The sequence below is a fragment of the Rhinopithecus bieti genome, unplaced genomic scaffold (genome assembly GCF_001698545.2).
Source record: "Rhinopithecus bieti isolate Rb0 unplaced genomic scaffold, ASM169854v2 scaffold_39586, whole genome shotgun sequence".
Taxonomy (NCBI): Eukaryota; Metazoa; Chordata; class Mammalia; order Primates; family Cercopithecidae; genus Rhinopithecus; species Rhinopithecus bieti.
Window position 1 is genome coordinate 2,598,114 of NW_016816842.1, and position 23,847 is coordinate 2,621,960.

Sequence of the window (23,847 nt, forward strand, 5' to 3'; positions counted from 1 at the left end):
GTTGCTGGAGGAATAGACACGTAGATCAAAGGCACAAAATGGAGAGTCCAGAGATGTACCCGTGTAAGTATAGCCAACCGCTATACATTTTTTTGTTTACAACTTTAATCCTTTGTTTTGTTTTGTTTTGTGTTAGAGCTGCAGTCTGTTCTGCTGCCCAGGCTGCAGTGCAGTGGCTATTCACAGGTGTGATCATTGCACACTACAGCCTTGAACTCCTGGGCTCAGGTGATCCTCCTGTCTCAGCCTCCTGGGTAGCTGGGACTACAGGTGTGCATCACTGCACCTGGCTTCCAGTTAACTGATTTTTTTACAGAAGTGCAAAAGAAACACAGTGAAGGAAAGATAGTCTTTTCAGCAAATGGCATGGGAACTGAACCTTGACTTAAGTTTCACACCTTATATAAAAATTAACTTAAAATTGATCATATCTTTAAATGTAAAACTTTAGAAAAAAAAAGAAGAAAATTTTTGCTATCTAGGGCTTAGTGACGAATTCTTAGATGTGACATCAAAAGCATAATCCATGAAAAAATAGTAATATTAGACTTCATCAAAATTAAGAAATTTTGCTCTGTGAAAGACTCTGTTAAGCAGATGAAAATACCAGCTACAGACTGGGAGAAAACATCTGCAAAGCACATTTCTGACTAAGAATGTGTCTAGAATATGTAAAGAAGTCTCAAAACTCAATAGTAATAAAACAATCCACTTAGAAAATGGGCAACAGACATGCAGTGACATTTCCCTGAAGATGATACACAGATGGCAAATAAGCACATGAAAAAATATTCAACACTGCTAGCCATTAGGAAAAGGTAAATTAAGACCATGATGAGATATTACCACATGCCAATTAGAACAGCTAAAATTAAAAAAAAAGAGAGACAATAGCAAATGCTGGTGAGGATGCAGAGAAACTGGATCTCACACATTACTGGTGAGATGCAAATGGTACAAACACTCTGGAAAACAGTGTGGCAGTTTCTTTAGAAGCTAAACACAATCATACTCCTGGGCATTTATCCCACATAGATGAACATTTATGTGCACACAAAGGTTATACATAAATGTTCACAGCAGCTTTCTTTGTAAGGCTCAAAACCAGAAACAGCCAAAACATCCCCTAACAGGTAAATGGTTAAACTGTGGTACATCCATACCATGGAATACTACTTAGCAATAAAAAGGAGCAAACTATTGACTTATGCAAAAACTTGGATGAACTCTAACAGCATTATGTAGAGTGAGAGAGGCCAATCTTGAAGGTTACATATTATATGGTTCCATTTATATAACGTTCTCCAAATGACAAAATTATAGAGATGGAAAACAAGTTAGTGGCTGCCAAGGTTCAGGGGAGGTGGGGAGGGGTATGAATATAAAGGGGAAGCATGAGATATCTTGTGATGGAATAGTTCTGTATTTTGATTTCAGCGGTAGTTGTGTGAATCTACACAGGTGATAAATGGTACTGCATGAAATTTCAAGGGACGCCCCCCAAAACCAAAACAATGTCAAAAAAGAAGAACAAGGCTGGAGGACTCACACTTCCTGATCTCCAAACTTACTACAGAGCTATAGTAATGAGTGTAGTACAGACATACAGACAGACATACTGACTGATTAAACAGAATAGAGAGCCCAGAAATAAACCCTCACATATGTAATCAAATGATTTTCAACTAGAGTGACAAGACTATTCAGGGAGGAAAGAACAGTGTTTTCAACACATAGTGCTGGGAAAACTAGATATCTGTTGTTTTTTGTTTTCTTTTTGAGATGGAGTCTCACTCTGTCACCCAGGCTGGAGCGCAGTGGCGCCATCTCGGCTCACTACAACCTCCACCTTCCGGGTTCAAGCAATTCTCCTGCCTTAGCCTCCCAAGTAGCTGGGATTACAGGTGCCCGCCACCATGCCCGGCTAATTTTGTATTTTAGTAGAGACAGGGTTTTACCATGTTGGCCAGGCTGGTCTCTAACTCCTGACCTCAGGTGATCCGCCCACCTTGGCCTCCCAAAGTGCTGGGATTATAGGCGTGAGCCACTGCACCCAGCCTGGATATCCATTATGTTATGTAAAATACACATAACATAAAATATTATGTATGTTGTCTAGAGGTGTTTGGCTTCCAGGGACTGTTCTGCTCCAGGCATGGGAAGGTGATGCTTCCGGGTTCAAAAACTGGTCTGCTCCACCACAACATAAGAAGATGTGGAATCTCATCTGGAAAGCATCAGGCCCTCTTAGGAAGACAAAGCCTATGCTCAGGGGTTATGTGACCTGCCCACATCACATGGAATAACACAGCCACCAGTCCTGCCTACAGGAAGCTCCCAGTGACTGGGCATCGCTGGTCAGAACCAAACTCTGTGCTTTGTGCTCTTACTGTTCCCCATTATTTTATCGTTAAGACTTGAACAACAAAAGTGCTATCAGTGCCACTGAATTGTATACACAAAAATAGTTAAAATGGTAAATCTTAAGTTATATATATTTTATAAAACAATGAAGTTGGACCCTTACCTTACACTACATAAAAATTAACTCCAAATGAGTAAAAAACTTAAACTTCAGAGCTAAAACTATAAAACTTCTAGAGGAAAACATAGGGAGAAAGCTGCAGGGCATTGAATTTGACAATGATTTCTTGGATATAATTGGCAACAAAAGAAAAGATAAAGTGGACTTTATAAAAATTAAAAGCTTTTGTGCATGAAAGGACATTATCAAGGGAGTGAAAAGACAACTCACAGAACATGATAAAATATTTGCAAATTATATGTTAGATAAGGGATTAATATCCCGAATATATAAATAACTCCTACAAGGGAACAACACAAAACCAATGTGAAATGGGCAACAACTTAAAGAGAGTAAGAGAATATCTTCTTCTCCAAATAAGATAGGCAAATGGAAAATAAACATATGAAAAGATGCTCAGGGCCGGGTGAGGTAGCTTACACCTGTAACCCCAGCACTTTGGGAGGCTGAAGTGGGCAGATCATTTGAGGTCAGGAGTTCAAGACCAGCCTGACCAAAACGGTGAAACCCTATCTCTACTAAAAACACAAAAACCAGCCAGGTGTGGTGGTGCACATCTATAATCCCAGCTACTCAGAAGGCTGAGGCATAAGAATTGCTCAAACCCAGGAGGTAGCAGTGAGCCGAGATGGCACCATGGTACTCCAGCCTGGGTGACAGAGTGAGGCTCTGTCTCAAAAAAATGAAAATAAAAATAAGATGCTCAAAATCACTAATCATTAGGGAAACACATTTCAAAACCACAGTGAGATGCCACTTCACACCCATTAGGATGGCTACCCCTAAAAACGAAACCAAATCAAACCAAACCAGAAAATAACTGTTGGCGAGGATGAGGAGAAACTGGAACTCTCATGCCTTGCTGGTAGGAACACAGAATGGTGCAGTCACTGTGGAAAATGGTCCGTCCATTCCTCAAAAAATTAAAAATAGAGTTACTGTATGACCCAGTAATTCCACCTTCAAAAGAATTGAAAATGGGATGTCACAGAGGTATTTATTTGTACATCTATGTTCATAGCACCATTCTTCAGAATAGTCAAAAGATGAAATTGACCCAAATGTTCATTGATGGATGAATGGGTAAACAAAATATGGTATGTACATACAATGGAATATTATTCAGCCTTAAAAAATGTATGAGATTCTGGCTGGGCACGGTGGCTCATGCCTGTAATCCCAGCACTTTGGGAGGCCGAGGCAGGTGGATAACGAGGTCAGGAGATCGAGACCATCCTGGCTAACACAGTGAAAACCTGTCTCTACTAAAAATGCAAAAAACTGGCCAGGCGTGGTGGCGGGCACCTGTAGTCCCAGCTACTCCGGAGGCTGAGGCAGGAGAATGGTGTGAACCTGGGAGGCGGAGCTTGTAGTGAGCCGAGAATGTGCCACTGCACTCCAGCCTGGGCAACTAAGCGAGACTCCATCTCAAAAAAAAAAAAAGGTATGAGATTCTATTGCATGCTACATACTTTCAAGAATGAACCTTGAAAACAGTGTGCTAAGTGAAATATGCCAGATACAAAACGATGTATGATTTTGCTTATATGAGGTTCCCAGAATAGTAGAATTCATAGAGGCAGAAAGTAGAATAGTGGTTACCAGGGCTAGGAGGAGTGGGGAATGAAGAGTTATTCTTTAATGGTTACGGAGTTTCAGTCTAGGTTGATGAAAAAGTTCTAGAGATGGATAGTAATGGTGGTTGGACAACAATGCAAATGTACTTAGTGCCACTGAATTGTACCCTTAAACATGATTAAAATAGTAAATTGTGTGCTATGTATATTTTACCACAATATAAAAAGGCACAGACATATACACCTTCACTCATCTGCAGTAGCCAAATTTCAAGTACTCAATACTCACAGGTGGCTAATGGCTATTGGATAACACAGGCCTAAGATAGAGGATTTTGGGGCCGGGTGCGGTGGCTCACGCCTGTAATCCCAGCACTTTGGGAGGCTGAGGTGGGCGGATCACGAGGTCAGGAGATCGAGACCATCCTGGCTAACGCGGTGAAACACCGTCTCTACTAAAAGATAAAAAAAAATTAGCCGGGCATGGTGGCGGGCTACTGTAGTCCCAGCTACTGGGGAGGCTGAGACAGGAGAATGGCGTGAACCCGGGAGGCAGAGCTTGCAGTGAGCTGAGATCGCGCCACTGCACTTCAGCCTGGGCGACAGAGCGAGACTCCGTTCTCAAAAAAAAAAATAGAGGATTTTGCAGGTGACATATATTTGGTGGGACCATAAGTGTAATTTGGTTTTGATAGGTAGCTTAAGAATATCAGCTTCCTTCTTCTAGTCAACAATAACAATGGGAAACAGTAAGGGAACAATGCACAGAGTTTGGTTCTGAGCAGCAATGCGCACTCACTCTCAAACTGGGAGCCTTCTGTGGGCAGGGCTGGTGCCTGTGTTATTCCATGTGATGTGAGCAGGTCACATAACCCCTGAGCATAGGCTTTGTCTTCCTAAGAGGGCCTGATGCTTTCCAGATGAGATTCCACATCTTCTTATGTTGTGGTGGAGCAGACCAGTTTCTGAACCCGGAAGCATCACCTTCCCATGCCTGGTACAGAACAGTCCCTGGAAGCCAAACACCTCTAGAAGGGGAGGAAGCAGCATGAGGAAAGTAAGAAGAGTTGGGGTCCTGCTCTGGAGGCTCCAGTTAGGTGGTGATGGGGGTTCACTACTGGGCAAGGGGCACCAGAATAAAGATGGGGTTCGGTTCTCCCCTAACTCACCTACTACCTGCAGAGAAATCAGCCTGCAATGCAGGATCTAAGGGAACAAAGGAGGATGATGGCAAGCCCTCCAGTGGGGGAGAGGGAGGAGGTCTTCAGTGAACAACAGTGAAGCCTCAGAGAACCAAGCGTGGCAACGGGGAGTAGAACTAACCCAGATGCCACAGTACTGGCTTGATCTGCTCAGAGTTCCCAGAATCGGGGTAGGGTGTGTGTGTGTGTGTGTGTGTGTGATGTATTAGGTGGAGGCAAGTGGAGGAAGGGAGTTGTGTCTGTGGCGTCAGCTGCCCAGAGCTGCGATGAATTTGCTGAGGTCATGCCCAAAGTCAATAAAGAGGGATGTGAAGAGGATTCCATTTCATGATGTGTTAAAAAAATTTTTTTAAATTTATAATTGACAATATTTCATAATGTTTTAAAGTCCTCATACAGAAGCTAGGCCAGGAAAACCTGAACTTTGAGGCTGTGGAATGGCCAGAAAGCAAGCCCTGTGCCTCGCAGGTGGGCACTAGTGGTCCCCAGCCAGGAAGTGGCTCTTGCGAGGTTATTATTTAAAAGGTGCAGTAAAAAAAACCCAAACAAAAAAACACCCTTTTGAAAACACAAGCAAATATATTCCCCCTACAAATACTCCAAATAACGAAGGAGACCCATGTCCACACACACACATGCTAGAATGGTAAACACCTGTGTCAGGATTAAATGACACCTTGTATGATGTGCATGGTCCCCAATGGGAAGCGACTCAGTAACTGTGCTTCAATGATGTCTAAATGTATGCTTCTGTCTTTCATATCCAATCCTTGGGGGAAGTCTAGGGGCCACTGCCAAGGAAGTGGGTACTTAGGGGAAAAGAGAAGGGCTGAACTGGCAGGAAGGTCAATTGGAAAGTTGGAGAACTGCACAGAACAGGGGCTCTCAAAACCTTGATTTCCCTTAATGAAACCACCAACAGTGGCACCATCGTCAACACAGCCATGTAGAACTTGGAGGCTCTGTCCTGCTCTCAAGCAGATTTATCACCAGGAAGGACTTCAGCCAGGTGGGAGCGAGCTGGGTCCAGGAAGGGAGGGCTGTTCCTGCAGGCCAAGTCCCCATCAAGGCCACCAGAGCGTGCTTCCAAGTACTGCAGCTTAGGCAACACCCTCCTGAACTACGGGAGGAATCCAATTCTAGGACCGCTACTTATAACTAAAGACAAGGTACTAGAGCAAGGCTGCTCTGCTGTCCATGGAGAAATACCAACGAGCAGACAAAACATGTTACCGCTGTGCTCAGGCTCTGACTGCACCGCTGGGCACAGGGCTGGGTGTCAGTCACGCAGGCATGCAGAAAGCATGAGGACTCACCGGAAAGGTGCGTCAAAAAAGAGATGTACACAGGCAGGAGGCCGAGCGAGGCACCCATCCATGGAAAATGTGGTGTAAAGATTTGGGGTTATTGTGGTCAGTGGTGGGGGCTGGTGAGCAGATCTAACATCTGCACCTCAAGAACACACCATCCCTTCCATCTGGGGTGCACAGCAAGCAGCTGGCACAGAGACCCCCTTCCCCCACTCCATTCATGCCTCTAAAGCAGCAACTTAATTTTCTTTAAAGGGAGAATGGGGAGGGAACGGAGAGAGGAAGAGAAGACAAACAGCTGGAGAAAGATAAATACCTAAGTAAGTTCCAGGAAAACATACAGAGGAAACACACCAATACTGAAACCACAACGATCCAGAAGCAGCTAGTGTTTGATTACCGTTTGCTTCAGCATCCCAATTTCCCTGATCATCTTTTTTTTTTTTTCTTTTACTTTTCTATTTTTGAGACAGGGTCTTGCTTTCTAGCTAGGCTGGAGTTGTCATGTGATCATAGATCACTGTAGACTTGAACTCCCGGGCTCAAGCAATCTTCCCTCCCCAGCCTTGTAAGTAGCTGGGACTATAGGCATGTACCCCTACGCCCAGTAACTTTATTTTCTGTAGATGTGAGGTCTCATAATATTTCCCAGGCTGGTCTTGAACACCTGGCTTCAAGTGATCCTCCCAACTCAGCCTCCCAAAGTCATTGATTATCTTGACGTATTTCCTCTCATTAGCTTGTCATTTTCCAGCAGGATATTCTGCGATCCAGTTTCCCTGTTCTGCTCTCAAATGACTGACAGGGGGCTGGCACTCTCAGGAGTGACCTCCATGCAGACAGGGCACTGGAGCACAGCTCTGTACCTCCCAGCAGAGGTGGAAGGAGAAGGATGTGAGTATCCACCTTTGTTAGTACAGGCTCCATGAAAATAAATCATACCACCAAATAAATGGTTTAATTTTATTTCAAAATTGTACAAAATGGCCATAAGCGGCTACAAAAAACTTTGTCTTCAGAACATGTGGAAATTCAGAAACAACAAAACAGGTATCATTCACAGTGTAATGGAAAAGCTTTTTCTGAGGCAGGAATTATAACTCTTCCTTCTTTTTCCCTAGTCTTTCATGGTCTCCCTCCCGGAGGGCTCGAATATAGTTGGTAAATCCCAATTCCTGCAGGGAAGGGCGGGAGAGAGAGAGAGAGAGAGAAAGGAGCTTTAATCCCTGAGCTGGCTATGCACGCTCCCTCCCCACCCCACCGGCCCCTGCAGGGGCTCACTCCTGTGACAGGGAGAGGTGGGCAGACGTCTGAAAGGCGGAGAGGGTCTGAATGGCTTCCACCAGCCCTGACCAGCAAGTGAGAAAACCCTCGGCATCTGGAGTCCAGCCTGGCTCTGGGGACAGGACATCTGTGACAACCCCTTGGGACTCTCCTCCAGCAATGTCAAACCTCAGCCAGGCCAAGGGCCTGTGGCCTCTCGGTGCAGTGTTCCAGCTGACTTCCGCGGTTTCTGGAGTGCTGCCCAGTGCTGGCCCTCCTTGGCGGCAGTTTCCCTGCCCATCAGGAGAGCAAGCTCTGGGCAGACGCCTCTCCCCGACTTACTGTGCGGTCGCTGTCATGCTTTTCTGTGAACTTCCCATAGTAGTAGTAGTGGAAAGTGGGGTAGCCCTTGACAGCCTCCTGCTGGCACAGGTCTTGGTTCTTGTCTTTGACACAGTCAACAGCAGCACAGGCAATCTAGGGGGCAAGGTAAGGAGAGTTGGTACAGGGTGTCCCCAGGCTGAGGCCTGGACCCCACAACACAGATTGTACATCTAGTCCACATCACAGGCTCACTCTGATTTTTCTCCTCAGTGGCAGGTAGGAACTGAACCAAAGCACCCCCACCCAGCTCAGGGCTCCTTGGAGACTGACGGTGCTTGTTTTCAATTTCCAGATGGGTAAGGTTAGGGGACTTGGCCTGGAGTGCCTTTTGGCTGTCCTTTAAAATCAAGAGTATGACGATCATAAAGGAAATGATGACTTGAAAGCATTTGTAAACACCACAGGTTCTGTGGTGCTCTCTGTAAGGGACTGTAGGATTCAATCATTTCTCAACTAATATTTCTGGAACATTTGCTTGGGGGACAGTGTAGTGCCAAGGTTAAGAGCAAGAACTTTCAAGTCAAGTTCCCCAAGTGCACTCTTGGTTTGCCTGGACATTAAGACTTAAGGAAAATGACCCAGCCTCTTGGTGCCTCATTTTTTTCAGCTGTAAAATGGGGATGATAACAGTATCTAGGCTATCAGGATATTGTGAAGATTGAATAAGAGAATTCAAGTGAGGCCAATGAGCACAGAACCTGGCACTGGATTCGTGGTCAGGAAATGTCAGCTGCTATTACAGTCACTTCTTCCGACCCCATACACAAGCTCTGTCCCCACTTAGGGGCTCAGTGTCAGGGCAGGGGTTGGGTAAAGTGACAATTCCAACGCAGTGTGATGTGAGGGATGAGGGAGGTGGTCCAGGTGCCAGGTGAGTGGGGCAAAGGCGTTCTGTACGATTCGCCATCTGAGTCAAGACTGGAAGAGGAGGAGACCAGGGAAGCACATCTGGAAACTGGAGGAGCCCCGCATGACTAAAGTCATCAGAATGTTTGGTCAGAAAGTGGTTCCCACATTGGCCACTGGCCTCTTCTTGACCATCTAGTAAATTCCACATGCTGGGCAGCTTTTCCTCATCATTAGTTGTTTTTTTGAAGGAAGAGAGTATAAAGCAGAAATGAGGAACTTGTTTCCTATTGAGGGTCATACACCAGGGAAGCCGGAGAAGAGGTCCTCAATGACCACACCCAACACAGAGGTGTTATGGAAGATGGGGCAGACTCCCATGAGAGGGAGTCCTCCCACCAGGCAACACGCACTGAAACCCTGCCGTGTGCCAAGCCTGTTCTAGGTGCTGGGGGAACAATGCTGACCTTGACAAAGTCCAGTTATCAAGCGTCTGCTGTATAACAAATGAGATCATTTTAGATAGAGCTCAACGAATGCTTGGAAGAAATTAAAAGAGGGTGATTCAATAAGATAATTTAAAATTGTCGAATAGCCGAGATTCACACAGTTCTTTGGTTGACGGTTATTTGCATTTGGACAAAGGCCCCTTTCCAAGTAGGACAGTCCTGCCAGCCTCCATGGCGACATTTACTCATCATATCCCTCATGCCCAGGTGAGCTGCGGGATGGATAGCTGGAGAGAAGAGTAAGGTGCGGTCTCCCCTGGCCACCAGGCGCCACCCTCACCCCTCTCACCCTCATGCTTCCCCTTCTACTCTTCAGTTACGTAACATTCTATATGGTGAGACTTATAAAACAGAGTTTACAGACTTGCTGCCTGCAATCTGTGTCTGGCTCTCAGTCCTGTTCTATTTGACCCACATTGAATTTAACAACAACAACAAAATAAATAAATAAATCTGAATTAGCTCCACCATAGAAATGGAACCAGAAGATTTAATATAACAATTTGGCTTTCCAGCTTCTCTTTAAAAGTCAGAAGACTTAATGGCACTTACCCTGCAGTCTCACAGGTGACAACTGGCTGGGCAGAGAGGCAGCTGTCCTTCAGGTAGGCTAAATGTACCTTCCCCAGCATCCCCTGGAGCCCAATTCACCCAGGCCACCAGACTGGCCCCTACACACTTCTGATAACCCCAGCCCACCTCTAAAGCAGTTTATTATTTAAAAACATGAGGCAGATGCTCCCCTGGCCAAATGGTGGGGTTCTATTTCTTAGGGCAGGTGCTATGGGGCCCTGCCCAGGGGCACGGGCATCCACATACTCTCCTTCCCTGCAGCCAGCGGCTAAGGCCCCATGTCCAGCCCGGGCCAGGAGCTGCTGCTCCGCTGTGAAAGTGCTGGACGAACATGGCTCCAGGCTGCTGCTCTCCCTGCATCTGCTTTAAATTATGAATTTAATTTGTATACATGCTCTGGAGCTGTTGGAAACACAGTGTATGGTTTTATAAATCTGCTAAATTAGAAATGTATACTTGTTCTGAATCACCTAAACTAGCTGCCAGCTGCACACACAGAGTGCAACTGCTAGCTGCAAGGCGAATCCATGTGTAGTTTCCACAGAAGAGGAGACAAATGCGTCCTCCCCAAAGGCAGCAGCTTAGACTCTTTGGAAAGAAGGCAGCAAATAAAGCTCTTCTCAGCTATTGAAATTTCACCTAAACGCCTGCACCCCTACATCCAACTCAAGATTTGCACTGATCACCTGCAACACGAACACCTATGATTTCTCAGTTTGTTTTATGGTGGTTGGTACAAATTCCTGGGGCACACACTGCTGGTGTCCTACCACATTCCCTCGGACCATCAGCCTCAGAGCATCCTCCCAGCCTCAAGGAGCTGGATGTAAGGCCAATGACAGATGGGGGTCTAGAACAAGGACCCTGGCTTCCTTGGCCTTTGAGTGGAACAGCTCTGTGTCACGTTTCCTGGTGAGGTTTCCCGTGGGACTGAGCCTTGGTGACTCATACAGTCATCTGTCCAGAAAACACCTGCTTTGGTTCCTCCCCATTCGTATCTCACTTCCAGGATCCTCTGTGAACTTCCTGAGGTCACTTCCCAAATAAATTCCCTGCACATGAGCCCAGGAGCAGAGTCTGCTTCTGGGAGAACTCAAACTCTGACAATGCTTGTTCGCGATTCTCACTCTGCCCCTCTCCGGCTGAGAAACTAGCATATGATCTCTCTAAGATTCAATCACCTACCTCTTCAGCAAAATGAGCACTGTAACAATACCTAGTTGAGCAAGCTATTGTGAGGACAACGTGATGTAAGTAATGCTTTCAGTGGAAGAAGAGCTCTCAGTAAATATCAAATATGTTATATTGTTCCTTCATCCAGTCAACATTTACAAAGGTCTAAGGGGTCATGACTGTGGGGAGTTCAAGGACAAATGAGGTCTCTGTCCTCAGGGAGTTTTCACTCAGAAAAGGCAGTAGCCAGCCTCATAAACGGGAGGACCTACACGTCATGGCCAGATTCCGGCAGTGAAGTGGGCTCATCGCAGAGGAGGGGCCCCCAATGCCTCAGGGCCTCCCTCTAGGAGTGACCTTCACACCTAGCCCCACCCCAGCCCCAGGCTGGGGACACCTTGACGTGCAGTGAAAGGTGAGCCTCCCACCTGCTTGCCAGCCCACCACAGGTCCTGTCTGCCTTGCCCCTTCAATAACACCATCTGCTCCAACACTAACACGTTGCAGTCCTTTCCCCATCAGTGTGCCAACCGATTAAGTCCCCAAGTAAGCTCCCGGGAGGGGGTGGAGGCTCCCCGGCTAAAATATGAGCTGCCACACACAGCTTTATTGATTCAGTAAAATAAATCTCTGCAGGACCTAATATTGACTTTGGCTATGAAAATGGAAGTGAACAACCAACTGCATATTGATTGGGAAAGGAACAGGGGCTGGCTTCTGGGTGGAAAAACCCCACGATTCCAGCTAAGAAGTGGCAGCATGGGGTGTCAGGAGACCCAGTTCTGGCTGTCAGTGACCCGCTGGACATTCCTGGGCAAGGGACACAGCTCATCTCTGGGCCTGGATCCCTCACACATAAAGGGAGAAGGGACAGGTCAACAGTCCGCACACACCAGCCTGTGGCCAGCACAAGAGCCAGCTCTTAAAAACCACCAATTTCCAGCACCATCCCCCAGAGACTCCAATCTGATAGTTGTAGGATGGGACCCAGTAGTCACGGTGCCATGCCTGCAGCACAGAGTGGGCACCAGTAAGTTCAGCCCCCCAGGCGAGATGGCTGGCTTCCCTGATGTCATGAATGTAATCTCCAGGAAACCCAGGCAGTCCACCTGCCTCAGACAGAGAGGTTATGAAGTACATTCCTGAATGCAAGTGAGGGTGATTGGCTTGGAATAAAGGAAGCTGAAAGGAGAGACAGAGGGAATAAGAGACAGAGGGATTGAACCCAGGAAAAGGCTACAGCACCACTGGTCCAAGGCAATCAAGCAAAGGTGTGTCAGTGTCTAAGGGGAAGGGAGCATCAAGGAAATGGGCCCCCGTGGAGCAGTGGAGGGGGAATGGGAAGAGGAGACATGGCCTCTCAGTTGCCCGCTGGAGGCCTGGCAAGTCTGGCCTCACCTGCACTGACGCAGGTCAGGCCATAGGGCAGCCTCAGCAGCGGTCTAGTGGGCAGAAAGGGGCCACGTCAATGGGGCTGCCCCTCCAGGGTTTCCTCAGTCCCCCAGGTGCCTCAGTTGGACCACACTCCCTGACACCATGCTCCCCAGCATGGCTGGGAGGGCAAGCCCAGGCTGTGTGTGCCAGTCATGCCTCAGGATCCTCACAGATCTCCTGGGGCCTGTGGAGACCTGAGTGGCCGGTGGGACAGGGAGATGGCACACCACAGCCTTTCTCCTGCTGCCCAGAGTACCCAGCATTCTGGGTGGGGTGTGATGGATGTTGATGCGGAGTGGCACCTATTCCAGTCCTGTGGACTGGCAGCCCAGGCCGTGCTGGATATCCTGGGACCCCCAAGCAGGAGCAACCACCCTGTGCTGTGCACAAGTGGGTGGGGACCATGAGGGACATGGACATGGGAAGGAAGCCTCCGCTGCCACACACCCCTCAGTGCAGGGAAAGGGGCAGGCAGAGGAGGAAATGCTTCTGGTCGTTGTACTCCCTTTTGGTGGGAGTGAGGGTGCCTCAAAGCTGCAGCCAAGGCTTGTGGGTAACAACGGGACCTCTTGACTCCAGAGAGAATCCCGGGCTCTAGGTCTAAGTGGGAATCAGGTCCCCAGTTCGTCCCTACTCTCCCTACATGGGCCTGTCCCCAGCCTGGCTTCTTTTGGCTTTATGTCCCTGTAAAGTTCTCATCACCCCATCTCTGCCACTCTCTCTGGGCCCGTTAAGGTGATCCCAGCACCTGTATCTCTGCTCCTACAAGGTCTGGATGGTACCTTCAGGCCTGACCTCCTGTTGGCCTCGATCAAAAGGGATGGCCATCTGTCTCTGCTTGTGAGTGCTGTTCCACTGATACCAGCTCCCCTTCCCTGCCTTGGCTGAACCTCCATCTAGGCCTGCTTGGCCTGTTTACCATCCAGCACTCTCTGCTCAGCTTGTGTCTGGCCTTGGTTCCCTCCAGCCTGCCCTCGCCCCACCTGGGATTCCACCCAGGAAAGTAAGTAAACCCACGTGTGACTCTGGGTTTGGGTGTGTGTGAATGCGGATCCCACATGACTGCCAGCTTCTAGGGCCTGTTAGGGCAGAGATTCCCACGACTGAGTTTCAGGGTTGGGAGGAATCTTTGCAGTCTTCTGCATCAGCACTGCCTGGCATGGATGAGAAGGGAACTCAAAGCCTGGCAGTCAATCACACGTCCCCAAATTCAGGGGTATTTCCCTGTCCCACAAGCCCTCTCCCAGCAGCAGCTCCCACTGCACCAGCTGCCTCGGGGGGGATGTGCCTGGGGGACGCACCTGGCGGCCCTGCACTCTAATCCAATCTGCAGCTCTAGCTTGTTAATTTTATGCTTCATCAGTCGGCAGCTGCAGGAGCCTTTCACTTAGGCAGGGCGAGGCTCCACTGACATAGCCTTGCTCTCCTCCACCGTGGCATCCTCCAGTTGACTTTTGTTGGATTTTTAAATTTGTATTTTTAATTATATAAGTAATGCATGATGATAATCCTACAGTAAAAATGTTCAAGCACTAAAAAAGTAAACAGATGACCCTTTTAACCATCCCTCTCCTCCAAGTAAGTGCTGGAATGGTTTAGCGTATCCCTTTTAGTTGATTTTGCAGCATAATTCCAGCCTGCCGTATCTTCCTTATAAAGAGAACGTCCTGGTTCCCAAGGAATTCCCTGCTTACAGGTCTTAGCTGACCTGCCCCTGTTTGGGGAAGGGACTTGAATGACAAGGAGGAAGGTGTAGGAATTAGCTGGAGGCAGATCAGGAGATGAAGAGGGCTATCCTTACCTTTCGGTCATCTTTGAAGGCGTCAGCAGCAGCAGTAAAGTGCGGAATGACCTTCTTACAGTGTGGGCACCCTGTGTGAGAGGGGAAGAGAGCACACAGGACAGTGATGCATGTGCAGGGAGGCTGCAGGGCCAGGGGCCCTTCCTGAAAGCTCCAGAGAGGGCTCTCCAGGAGCCCCAGCCCAGCCTGCCACACTGTCTTTTATCAACCTTGCCAGTCTAACCACCTCCCGCCCATGTCTGATCTATTGGTGGGGGGATTGGTAGGAGTCCCTGTCACAAGCATCATATGCTCCTGCCAGGCTGGGGGGCGATGGTCACTGTAGTATAGTTCTGCTCCTTCCACAGAGGACGAGGAAGAGTCTAATCTTGGGGGCAGAGGGAGCTTTGGGCTTAAAGAGGAAGACACGGAATTCTCAGAGCCTGCTACAATCTTCTCTTGCTCCAGGGACAATAGCAAATCTCTCCATTTCCTGACTGAGAGGAAGTGGCACTGGGAAATGCAGGCTGGGAGGATTTCAGGGCACCCACTACTCATGCTTTGCTGCTAACTTCTGTATTCCTAGCAACTCCCAGCCAGCCTAGACTATGAGCAGCCAAACCAGGCTCTGGTCCCCAGGTCTCCGTCTATCCTCTGCTCTACAATAACCAGAACCTCGAACCCAGGAACCGGAAGGCCATGGTCGGGGTAAGAGGGAGAGAAGTTACAGGATGTCACCAGGCAGTCCTCAGATCCCTTGACACTCTCTGTCCCAGGGAGAAAGCTTGTCAGAGCAGCCTAAGGCCTTTGAGCTATACGGGGGCCCCTAACTCCAACATCTGTCTCTTGTTCCGGGCATCACCCTGAGCCCCAACTCTGACCTCAGTGTCTCAGAAGCAGGGTAGGGACCTCTGTGGGGGCCACTTTCTCCTCCTGTCCTGGTGAGCCCAGGAAGCTGCAGGCTGACCCAACCCTTCCCTCAGCACTAACAGATCAGAACCCAAACCCCCCTCCTCTCTCAGCCCTTTCCCAGTCACTGGTGAACAGAACTGCCCAGGGCGCAGCAGGGCTCTGAAGGGAGGGTTTCCCTGAGCAAGGGGAGGCTCCAGCCTACACCTCCTGTGTCAGCCCGCCTACCTCTGCCTCGGGAAGGCAGAGATGCCACGGTGGGAACAGAAACGGCTCTGCTCATCTACTTTCTCCTTTTTAAAATAAGATAATAATGACTGGCATTTCAAAGGGTTTTGTGAAACCAAATTAAGGCTAAGCTACAAGTTTAATCTGAATTTAGTCCTTGAGCCAGTCCTGAGATGAGCAGGACCACCCACATGGCCTGGCTGGCAGCTGGCCTAGAGCATTGTGGGGGGTGACGGGGGGTGGGGGTGTAGAGGGATTTACCAAGTCTCATGCAGAAGGAGCAGAAGAGACCTGGGCCAGTGATGGGTTATATCAGAAATGAGACAAGCACGGCTTAGCAATGTGTCTAGCATAGCCTAGCTCACGGCAGAGACTGGCTGCTTTAATAGCCTAAAATGGCAATTACAAGTAACACTTCACTAATTTGACATAACAGAAAGAAAAATAGCTCAAATTCATGAAAATGTCACACTATAAAGGGATGATGTTATAAAATTTTCAAAACACTTAAAGAGCGCAATCTACTGGCTAACAAGGTACATCACAGACAGCTCCTGCAGGCAGCTGCAGGCCCCTTGTGTGTGGTGTATGCCCATAATAGCATTAGTCTGGCTGAAAATAACCACCCCTTCCTGAAAATCTGGTTTGACTATTAATTTTTCCTTTTTAACCTCTTTGTTCATTGAAAGTCTAAAGGTAACTGAGCCTAGTGTAAATTCCTGTTACCATGAATTTAAAATATCTAGGCCTCAGATTAATGGACTTCTGTTGCATCTAATTTTCTCATTATCCAAAAGAAAGAGCGGGGCCAGTGAAGAATGGGAGGAAGGGCTGTTTCAGAAAGTGCATGAAGATGCTTCCAAGAGGTGTCAGGAGGGCCAGATGTGGATGATTTTTTTTTTTTTTTTAATGTGGGCTTAAAAAAAAAAAAAAAAGGGTACTGCCTTTGTGTAGCAGAAAACCAAAGAAGCCTCTCAGAGAGGGGAAAGAGGAACAAAGACTGAGGACAGGCTGGACAATTGCAGTTCTAGAGACTCCGCCAAACTGGCCTAAGAAGGGCAGTCACCATGACCAGATCATTCAGCATAAAAGGAGCAAAGAAACAGCAGGAGGAAGAGCCATGCAGAAGCTGGGGAGACAGGATGTGGGGGCAGACATGGTGGGAGAAGGGATGTGGGAGGTGGAAAGATGTGAGGGGAGCTAAGGTGTTGGGGTGGGGCAGCTAGAAGGGGAGCAGGAAATGTGTCGGCAGGCTGCTTTTCCTTTAGACCTCTATCAGGCATTTGACTTTACTATTTGACATTTCTATAGTGTTTAGATCCTTCATATATAAAAAGTGTATAGTATATGCTATATTTATATATAAAATAAGTATTTTTTATTATTAAAAGTCAAAAGAGATTTTGACCTTGGAGAGTCTTCCCCCTGTAACCCACTGATAAAGATGTATGTCCCTGGGGCAAGGTTTAGGGACAGAAAAACACAGTAAGAGAGATGAAGAAACTCTAAGGAGCAAGCCCTCTGCCAGAGGTTGAGTCACTCAGTGACCCTGCCCCGGATGAATTGCGTTTAGAGTTTCGTCAGGGTAGACAGTGAGCCTCTCAAGGCCTGGCAGGGACATGTCTCCTTCCCTTGTACCCTGGGCCCTGGACACTGCACAGCACGGAGCTGATATCTGATGGACAGATGGAAGGCAGGCAGGCAGGCAGGAAGGCAGGAAGGAAGGAAGGCAGGAAGGAAGGAAGGAGGAAAGGAAGGAAGGAAGAAAGGAAAGAAGGAAGGAAGGCAGGTAGGAAGGAAGGCAGGAAGGAAGGAAGGAAGGAAGGAGGAAGGAAGGAAGGAAGGAAGGAAGGAGGAAGGAAGGAAGGAGGAAGGAAGGAAGGACGAAGGAAGGAAGGAAGGAAGGCAGGAAGGAAGTAAGGAAGGAAGGAAGGCAGGAAGGAAGGAAGGAAGGAAGGAGGAAGGAAGGAAGGAGGAAGGAAGGTAGGACGAAGTAAGGAAGGAAGGAAGGAAGGCAGGAAGGAAGTAAGGAAGGAAGGAAGGCAGGAAGGAAGGAAGGAAGGAGGAAGGAAGGAAGGAGGAAGGAAAGGAAGGACGAAGGAAAGGAAGGAAGGACGAAGTAAAGGAAGGAAGGAAGGAAGGGAGGGAGGGAAGGAAGGAAAGGAAGGAGAGGACAGAAGGAAGGACCAGGAGAAGGAAGGAGTTGTAGATCTTTGGCAGCCCAAAGGGGTAAGAGTCTCTCCCAGATTCCCTGGGGATTCAAGCACCTGTCTGCCCCAGCAGCCAGGGTCAAGGGTAGCGGAGGGCTTATGTCTGCTCTGAAGGCCCTCAGTCAGGGAGGAGCTGAAGAGAGGCAGAGGAAGCACTGTGGCTCTGGTCCAGAGGTCTGGGGGAAAGTATTTCATCTGGACTTTGTAAAGTTCACTTCAGGGCTGGTCAAGGGATCCCACTCCTGCAGCCAGGTTCTCACTTGCGCCTGAAAACACTCTCACTCTCTGGACTGTGCCTGTGACAGAGAGAGAGCCACCCAGGCTGCGGGAGGGGACTGCCACTAACTTGCCCCATGGCCTTGGGCAAGGCTCAGTCCGCCAGAAGGAAGACGTCAGCTCCCGAAAATTTTCAGGCTTCTGGGCACACTGTATAGACTGAAGAGGACAGCCGGAAGCTCCCTAATGGACTGGGAGAGGACAAGTCCCACTCTGAGAAGGAAAGGCAGAAAGAAATGGGCAAGGAGGCTGCCTCAGGGAGGGGGCTGAGGCTGTGGTGGCCCCTCTCAGACCCTGAGATCACAGAGACTCCATGGATTACTGACACTTGAAAGGTGGGGGCAGGGGGAGCCAACAGGAGGGCCGGCTACAACTGAGCGGGTTTATGGCTAGATTGAGCTGCCTGGCTTCTCTGTAGACCGCAGCTTTTATTATCCTCACTCCATTAAGCTGACTTGTAACCTGGGGGAGAGAGAGAAGGGCAGCAGAGAGTGGGAAATTCTAAGAACCTTTCATTGTAAGTATCAATTAACAACTTCAAAATGGGAATACACAGAAACCCGAGGTCACAGACGTCAGTGTCGGCAGACGTGTCACTTCTTCAGCTTAAGCTCTTATTAAAACGAGAACAGCACAGGAGCTCAGGAGTGAATGTGGCTGTGCCTATGCCACGGCTCCAGAGCCATTTGGAAGGGCAGGGAGAGGGGGTTCCAAGTGTCTGGAGGAGGACGAGGGGGTGGAGGCAGCTGAGGGGTGGTAAGTGTGCAAGTAGGGGACAGAGGCATGGAGAAGCCCAGGGACAAGAGGGAACCAGCACAGAGGCAGAGGGATTTAGGACATGAGAAAGGCTGCCCCAAAGGAAGGAGAGTCCAACAAGGCTGACAAAAGGAGGCCCTGGATTTGAAGGGCCTCTCAGCCTGGAATAAAATTGGAGAGCCTGGTTCATAGCTGCCTTGGTCCCTGGGGTGGGTGTGCAGGTCTTCTTGGTTTGGTGGGGCCAAACACCTCTTGCCGTGCCACTCAGTGAGCACCCAAGCTACTTACAAGGGGCGTAGAACATGACCAAGGTGTGTTTCTTCTTCTTCAGGGTCTCCCGGAAGTTGTCCCCCACCAGGTGCAACACGCTTGTCTGCTGCTCTTCCCACGTGGGCTCTGGCGGCGGGGGGGCCTCAGGGCTGCAAGAAGCCAGGGGAGGGGGAGGCAGCCATGAGGAGAGATTTTTAGATGGGCAAGGAAGTCCACCCTCAATGTCCCAACCACTCAGGGGAACATGCATGAAGAAACCACTACAATCCTTCTAAAATTTCATTTTAAAACCGTAGTTTAAATGCAAACAAATGTGTGCCACCAGCAAAGATCTTCCCTGATTCCCTCTGAGGAGCCCATTAAGGAGCCATTTTGTAAAATACGGAAGACTTGACCCCATTTTAGGGCAGGGCAGCCCCCCAGTTGTGGGCCATGAACTCCTTGACAAGGGCATAGAGCCACCTCCACTTGGGCTCCCAGGCCCCTCCTTCCTGCCCCCTCTAGGACCCTACATTATCGTTCATTATTTTCTGCTTCTCAGCCTTTGTTCTGGTGGAGAGCATGGGCCAAGGAGTGAGGCGGGCCTGAGTTCAAGTCCAGCTGTGCAACCTTACCAGCTGTGCAACCTTAGGTAAGTTACTAAACCCCTCTGAGTCTCCATTTTCTTTTCTGTTAAATGAGGACAATAGGATCTTTATGAAGAGCACAGAATATATGTAAAGCATCTACTCAGTCAAGGAACTGATATTTACTGAGAGCCTAGATGCTCTAATAAATGCCAGGTGTTGGATAAATATTATTGTTTCTCAGTCTCTTGCTGTCCACTGGGTCCTTCCACTCTGCCTCATGCAAGGATGGATCTCGAGGGCCTTGCAATAGCCTTTGCTCCCCTGCTCCCCTCTCTATAACCCAACTCCCCTTTTTAATTCATCATTTAATTCCCTAGACAAGTCTATGGGGAAATTACTGTGTCCATCTTACAGATGGGAAGCTGGGGCTTAGAGGCGTCAAAGAAATGGCTCAAGGTCACGATCTGAGCCCAGGCCTCTCAGACTCCAAAGCCCATGCTCTTGACCTAAAAACGCTTCAGAAAGTACTTAAACCTGAAAGCACTTAGCCTGAGTGCTTTCCAGGCTCTCAGGAGCAGCAGCGGCACACAGAAAGGGCAGAGGCCCCTCAATGCTCGCTGTTTGTGTCCAGGACTCTGGAGCACTGATTAGTGATGATCGACACTCTGGATTCCCTCGGCTCTCTAACCACAAGTCCAAGCATCACAGGGACCTGGCCAGATCCCCCGCCCCACCCAGTCCTTTCCAGTGAACCAGCCCTGGCACCAGAGCAAGGCTGGAAAAGTGGGTGTGAACAAGCCACTTGCTTCAGACGCTAGAAGGCCTTGACGGGTGAGCACCTTGTCCGTTTCAGAGGCAAACCATCATTTTCCTCTGGTCCCTAAGGCAAAGGCCTGGCTACTTTCCAAATCCTCCCAGTGGACGAGCAGGACAAAGTGGGAGAAGCTGAGGCCAGGATCTTACCAGTCCATTCACCTCTTACCAGAGGCCTCCCCTGAATCTAGTGGCAACTTTGCTGCCATTCCACAAGCTGGTGTTTCTCAGAACACCATGGCTGAGGTACCTATTCACACCTCTTGAATCAGAGTCTCAGAGTCTGTGCTTTAAATAAACACCTCATATCTGACCAATGTCCTAACAAAGTAGCTCAGACCATATAGGTTCAACTGTGTCCCCCTGTAATTCATATGTTGAGGTCCTAACCCCCATTATCTCAGAATGTGACTATATCTAGAGATAAATTATCCCTTTAAAGGGATAATTCAGTTAAGATGAGGTCATTAGGGTGTGCTCTCATCCAACATGACTGGTGTCCTTATAAGAAGAGCAGATTAGGTCACAGATACATATAGAGGGGTGGCCATGGGAAGTCACAGGCAGATGGCCAAGGGGAGGGGCCTCAGAAGAAACCAACCCTGCCAACATCTTGATCTCTGATTTCTAGCCTCCAAAATTGTAAGAAAATAGGCTGCACACAGTGGCTCATGCCTGTAATCCTGGCACTTTGGGAGGCTGAGGCGGGTGGATCACTTGAGCTTAGGAGTTCGAGACCAGCCTGGGCAACATGGTGAAACCTGTCTCTACTAAAAATACAAAAAATTAGCCAGGCATGATGGCATGCGCCTGTAATCCCAGTTACCTGGGAGGCTAAGGCAGGAGAATCGCTTGAACCTGGGAGGTGGAGGCTGCAGTGAGCCGAGATTGTGCCTTCAGCTTGGGTGACTGAGTGAGACTGTCTCAAAACAAAACAAAACAAAAACAAAACAAAATTGTAAGAAAATAAACTTCTGTTATACTGTTATATTATATCGTTGAGCGATCTGGTCTGTTACTTTGTTATGGCAACACTAGCAAACTAATACACAGGCTGAGGGGGCTCTTCAAAATCTTTATCCTCAGCTGCAAACCACCACAGTCTGCCCCGTGGACACTACCGGAGGCCTGGCCAACCACTAGTAAACCTGGACGAAATGAGTCTAGCTCTGGCTATGAAGAGCTGTGCCTCCTTCATTTATTCAAAGGGACTGGAATAAAATGCAGACAATGAGACCTGGGCCTAAGGAGGCTGAGATAGAGAAAAAGCAACACACGGTTTAGTGTGTCGATGAAGCTGCGTCCAGAAGGACTGCCAGCAGTGACCTGCTGATCAGGACACGTGATCAGCACATAAAGGGTGGCTTTAGGGTTGAGGAAGTCAGATCCGTCTTGACTCCTGTGGGCCTGAGCCCAGGACATTGACCATAAAGTTTACTTCACCACCTCAAGGTGGTCTCCAGGGGCCACCAGCCGGCAGTTAGGATGTGCTATTGAGATTGTAACACTTACTTTTGCATCCACTCGAGAAACTTCTTCTTTGTCCTGAGCACGGGCACTGCATATTTCTCTCCATTCTTAAAATACTTCAATGTAGGAAACTCTGAGATGTGGAATCTTTCTGCCAGGGCCTTGTTGACAGTGGCATCGACAGCTGCAAGGACACCAGAGCTCTGGGATGGGGGAAAGGCCAACCATGCATTACAGCCTCAGACGCGGTGCTGGTGGAACACAGGAGCCCAGACACTGCCCCCACAGCCCATCCTGGACCTGCCGGAATTTAACTGGGGTGGCTAGCCCAACGGGCTCCCATATCCCAGGGAACAACTGAACACTGGCACGGCCATTTCTCATTTAGGAGCTGAGATGAGGCTTTTGAATCTGCCCCACCAGCCACGTTGAGTAGATTGGCACCTGTTCCCATTAGCCAGGGTCCCAGAGAAGAGAGGGAGCAGGTAGAGGTCACCCGGACGGGCACAGGAACATGGCCCAACAGTCCTTCTGCCCTCCTCTAGGATCCCATCTGTCTAAGGTGTTCTACTTGGGCACACAGAGGCACCGCTGGCCTCCAGGGACCAGGGGAGCTGCAGCAGGGCTTGTAGGGCAAAGTCATAATGATTCCACCTGTCAATGATTCTTTCAAAGAGAACGGTGAGGGGAAGGAAAGGAAGCTTACATCCGCTTCTCCATGGAGGGCTTCTGCTGCCTTCTCAAACTCTGGCTTCATTTTCTTACAGTGGCCACACCCTGTGGGGAGAGATCAAGAGAAACCACTCTTATGGCACAGAGGCCCTCAGTATGCTCCCCTGCGCCGCCTGTGTAAGGCAACTCAGCCCCGTTCCCAGACACTGGGGGGACCTGGGAGAAAAGCAGCAGCAGCACCAGCTCAAAGAAAAGAAATATTTTGCTTAATCCACCAGAAGTGGGTTGGGGTATTGGGAAGGTACTCCAGACACAAAAATAAAACAACTACATGAAGAATATGGGCAACGTGTATGTAGCCCTGGTGTGCCAGGTACTGACCAGTGCTTTACAGCCTCATAACCACCCCACAGAGTAGAAACTGACATTATCTCCATTCTATGGATTAGACAGTTGAGGCACCAAGAGGGCAGGTGACTGCCCAGGGCTATATACACAGCTGTATATATACACAGAGCTGGGTTGAAAACCCAACCGATCTGGTGGGAGGCCCCAGCTGCAGGCAGCGTGTAGGTTGTGGCACTATGCTGTGATCACCATCATCATCTTCTCTGGACAGAAGGCAGTCTGAGGCCTTGAGCTGGGCATAAAAATTCACAGAAGCATGAGTATGGGACATAATTACATTCCAATTGTCCCCACATGACATGATGGGATTTTCTTGGGATAGAAACTGCTCCGTCCTTTTCTTACAGCCACATGAACACAGTAAGATGTCACAAATAATAAAACTTGATGCATTAAAAAGAAATTAAGCACTTCGTGTAGATGACAGACCTCGACATTTGTACATTGTTTTCATTTTAATAGAAAGAGTACTTTCTGGCCTCTGATGCTGGAGGGACTGGGAAGTGAGGGGTCTGCAGACTGGCTCAGGCTGGAGGCTGCTCAGAAGGTGAGCCCGGCTGTGCGGGGAACCATGCATTAACCAGGATCAGTGGATGATAGGTCGTGACTCAACCTTCTCAGGGGTGTGCAACTGTGTGGGAGCTGAGAACGCTGTAATTCTACTACTGAT

The 23,847-nt window shown here is 48.7% G+C and overlaps 1 protein-coding gene across 1 annotated transcript in view; it reads right to left on the reverse strand.

Moving 5' to 3' along the window:
- Window positions 1-7,583: 7,583 nt before the first annotated feature.
- Window positions 7,584-23,847, reverse strand: part of PDIA5 (protein disulfide isomerase family A member 5) — a 93,362-nt gene continuing 77,098 nt past the window's right edge. The window contains exons 12-17 of the mRNA XM_017855345.1: window positions 22,804-22,874; window positions 22,140-22,300; window positions 19,264-19,394; window positions 14,618-14,688; window positions 8,240-8,374; window positions 7,584-7,809 (exon numbers count right to left, since the gene is read on the reverse strand). Coding sequence (XP_017710834.1) covers window positions 7,729-7,809; window positions 8,240-8,374; window positions 14,618-14,688; window positions 19,264-19,394; window positions 22,140-22,300; window positions 22,804-22,874 — 650 coding nt within the window. The 3' untranslated portion in view covers window positions 7,584-7,728. The remainder of the gene's footprint in view (window positions 7,810-8,239; window positions 8,375-14,617; window positions 14,689-19,263; window positions 19,395-22,139; window positions 22,301-22,803; window positions 22,875-23,847) is intronic.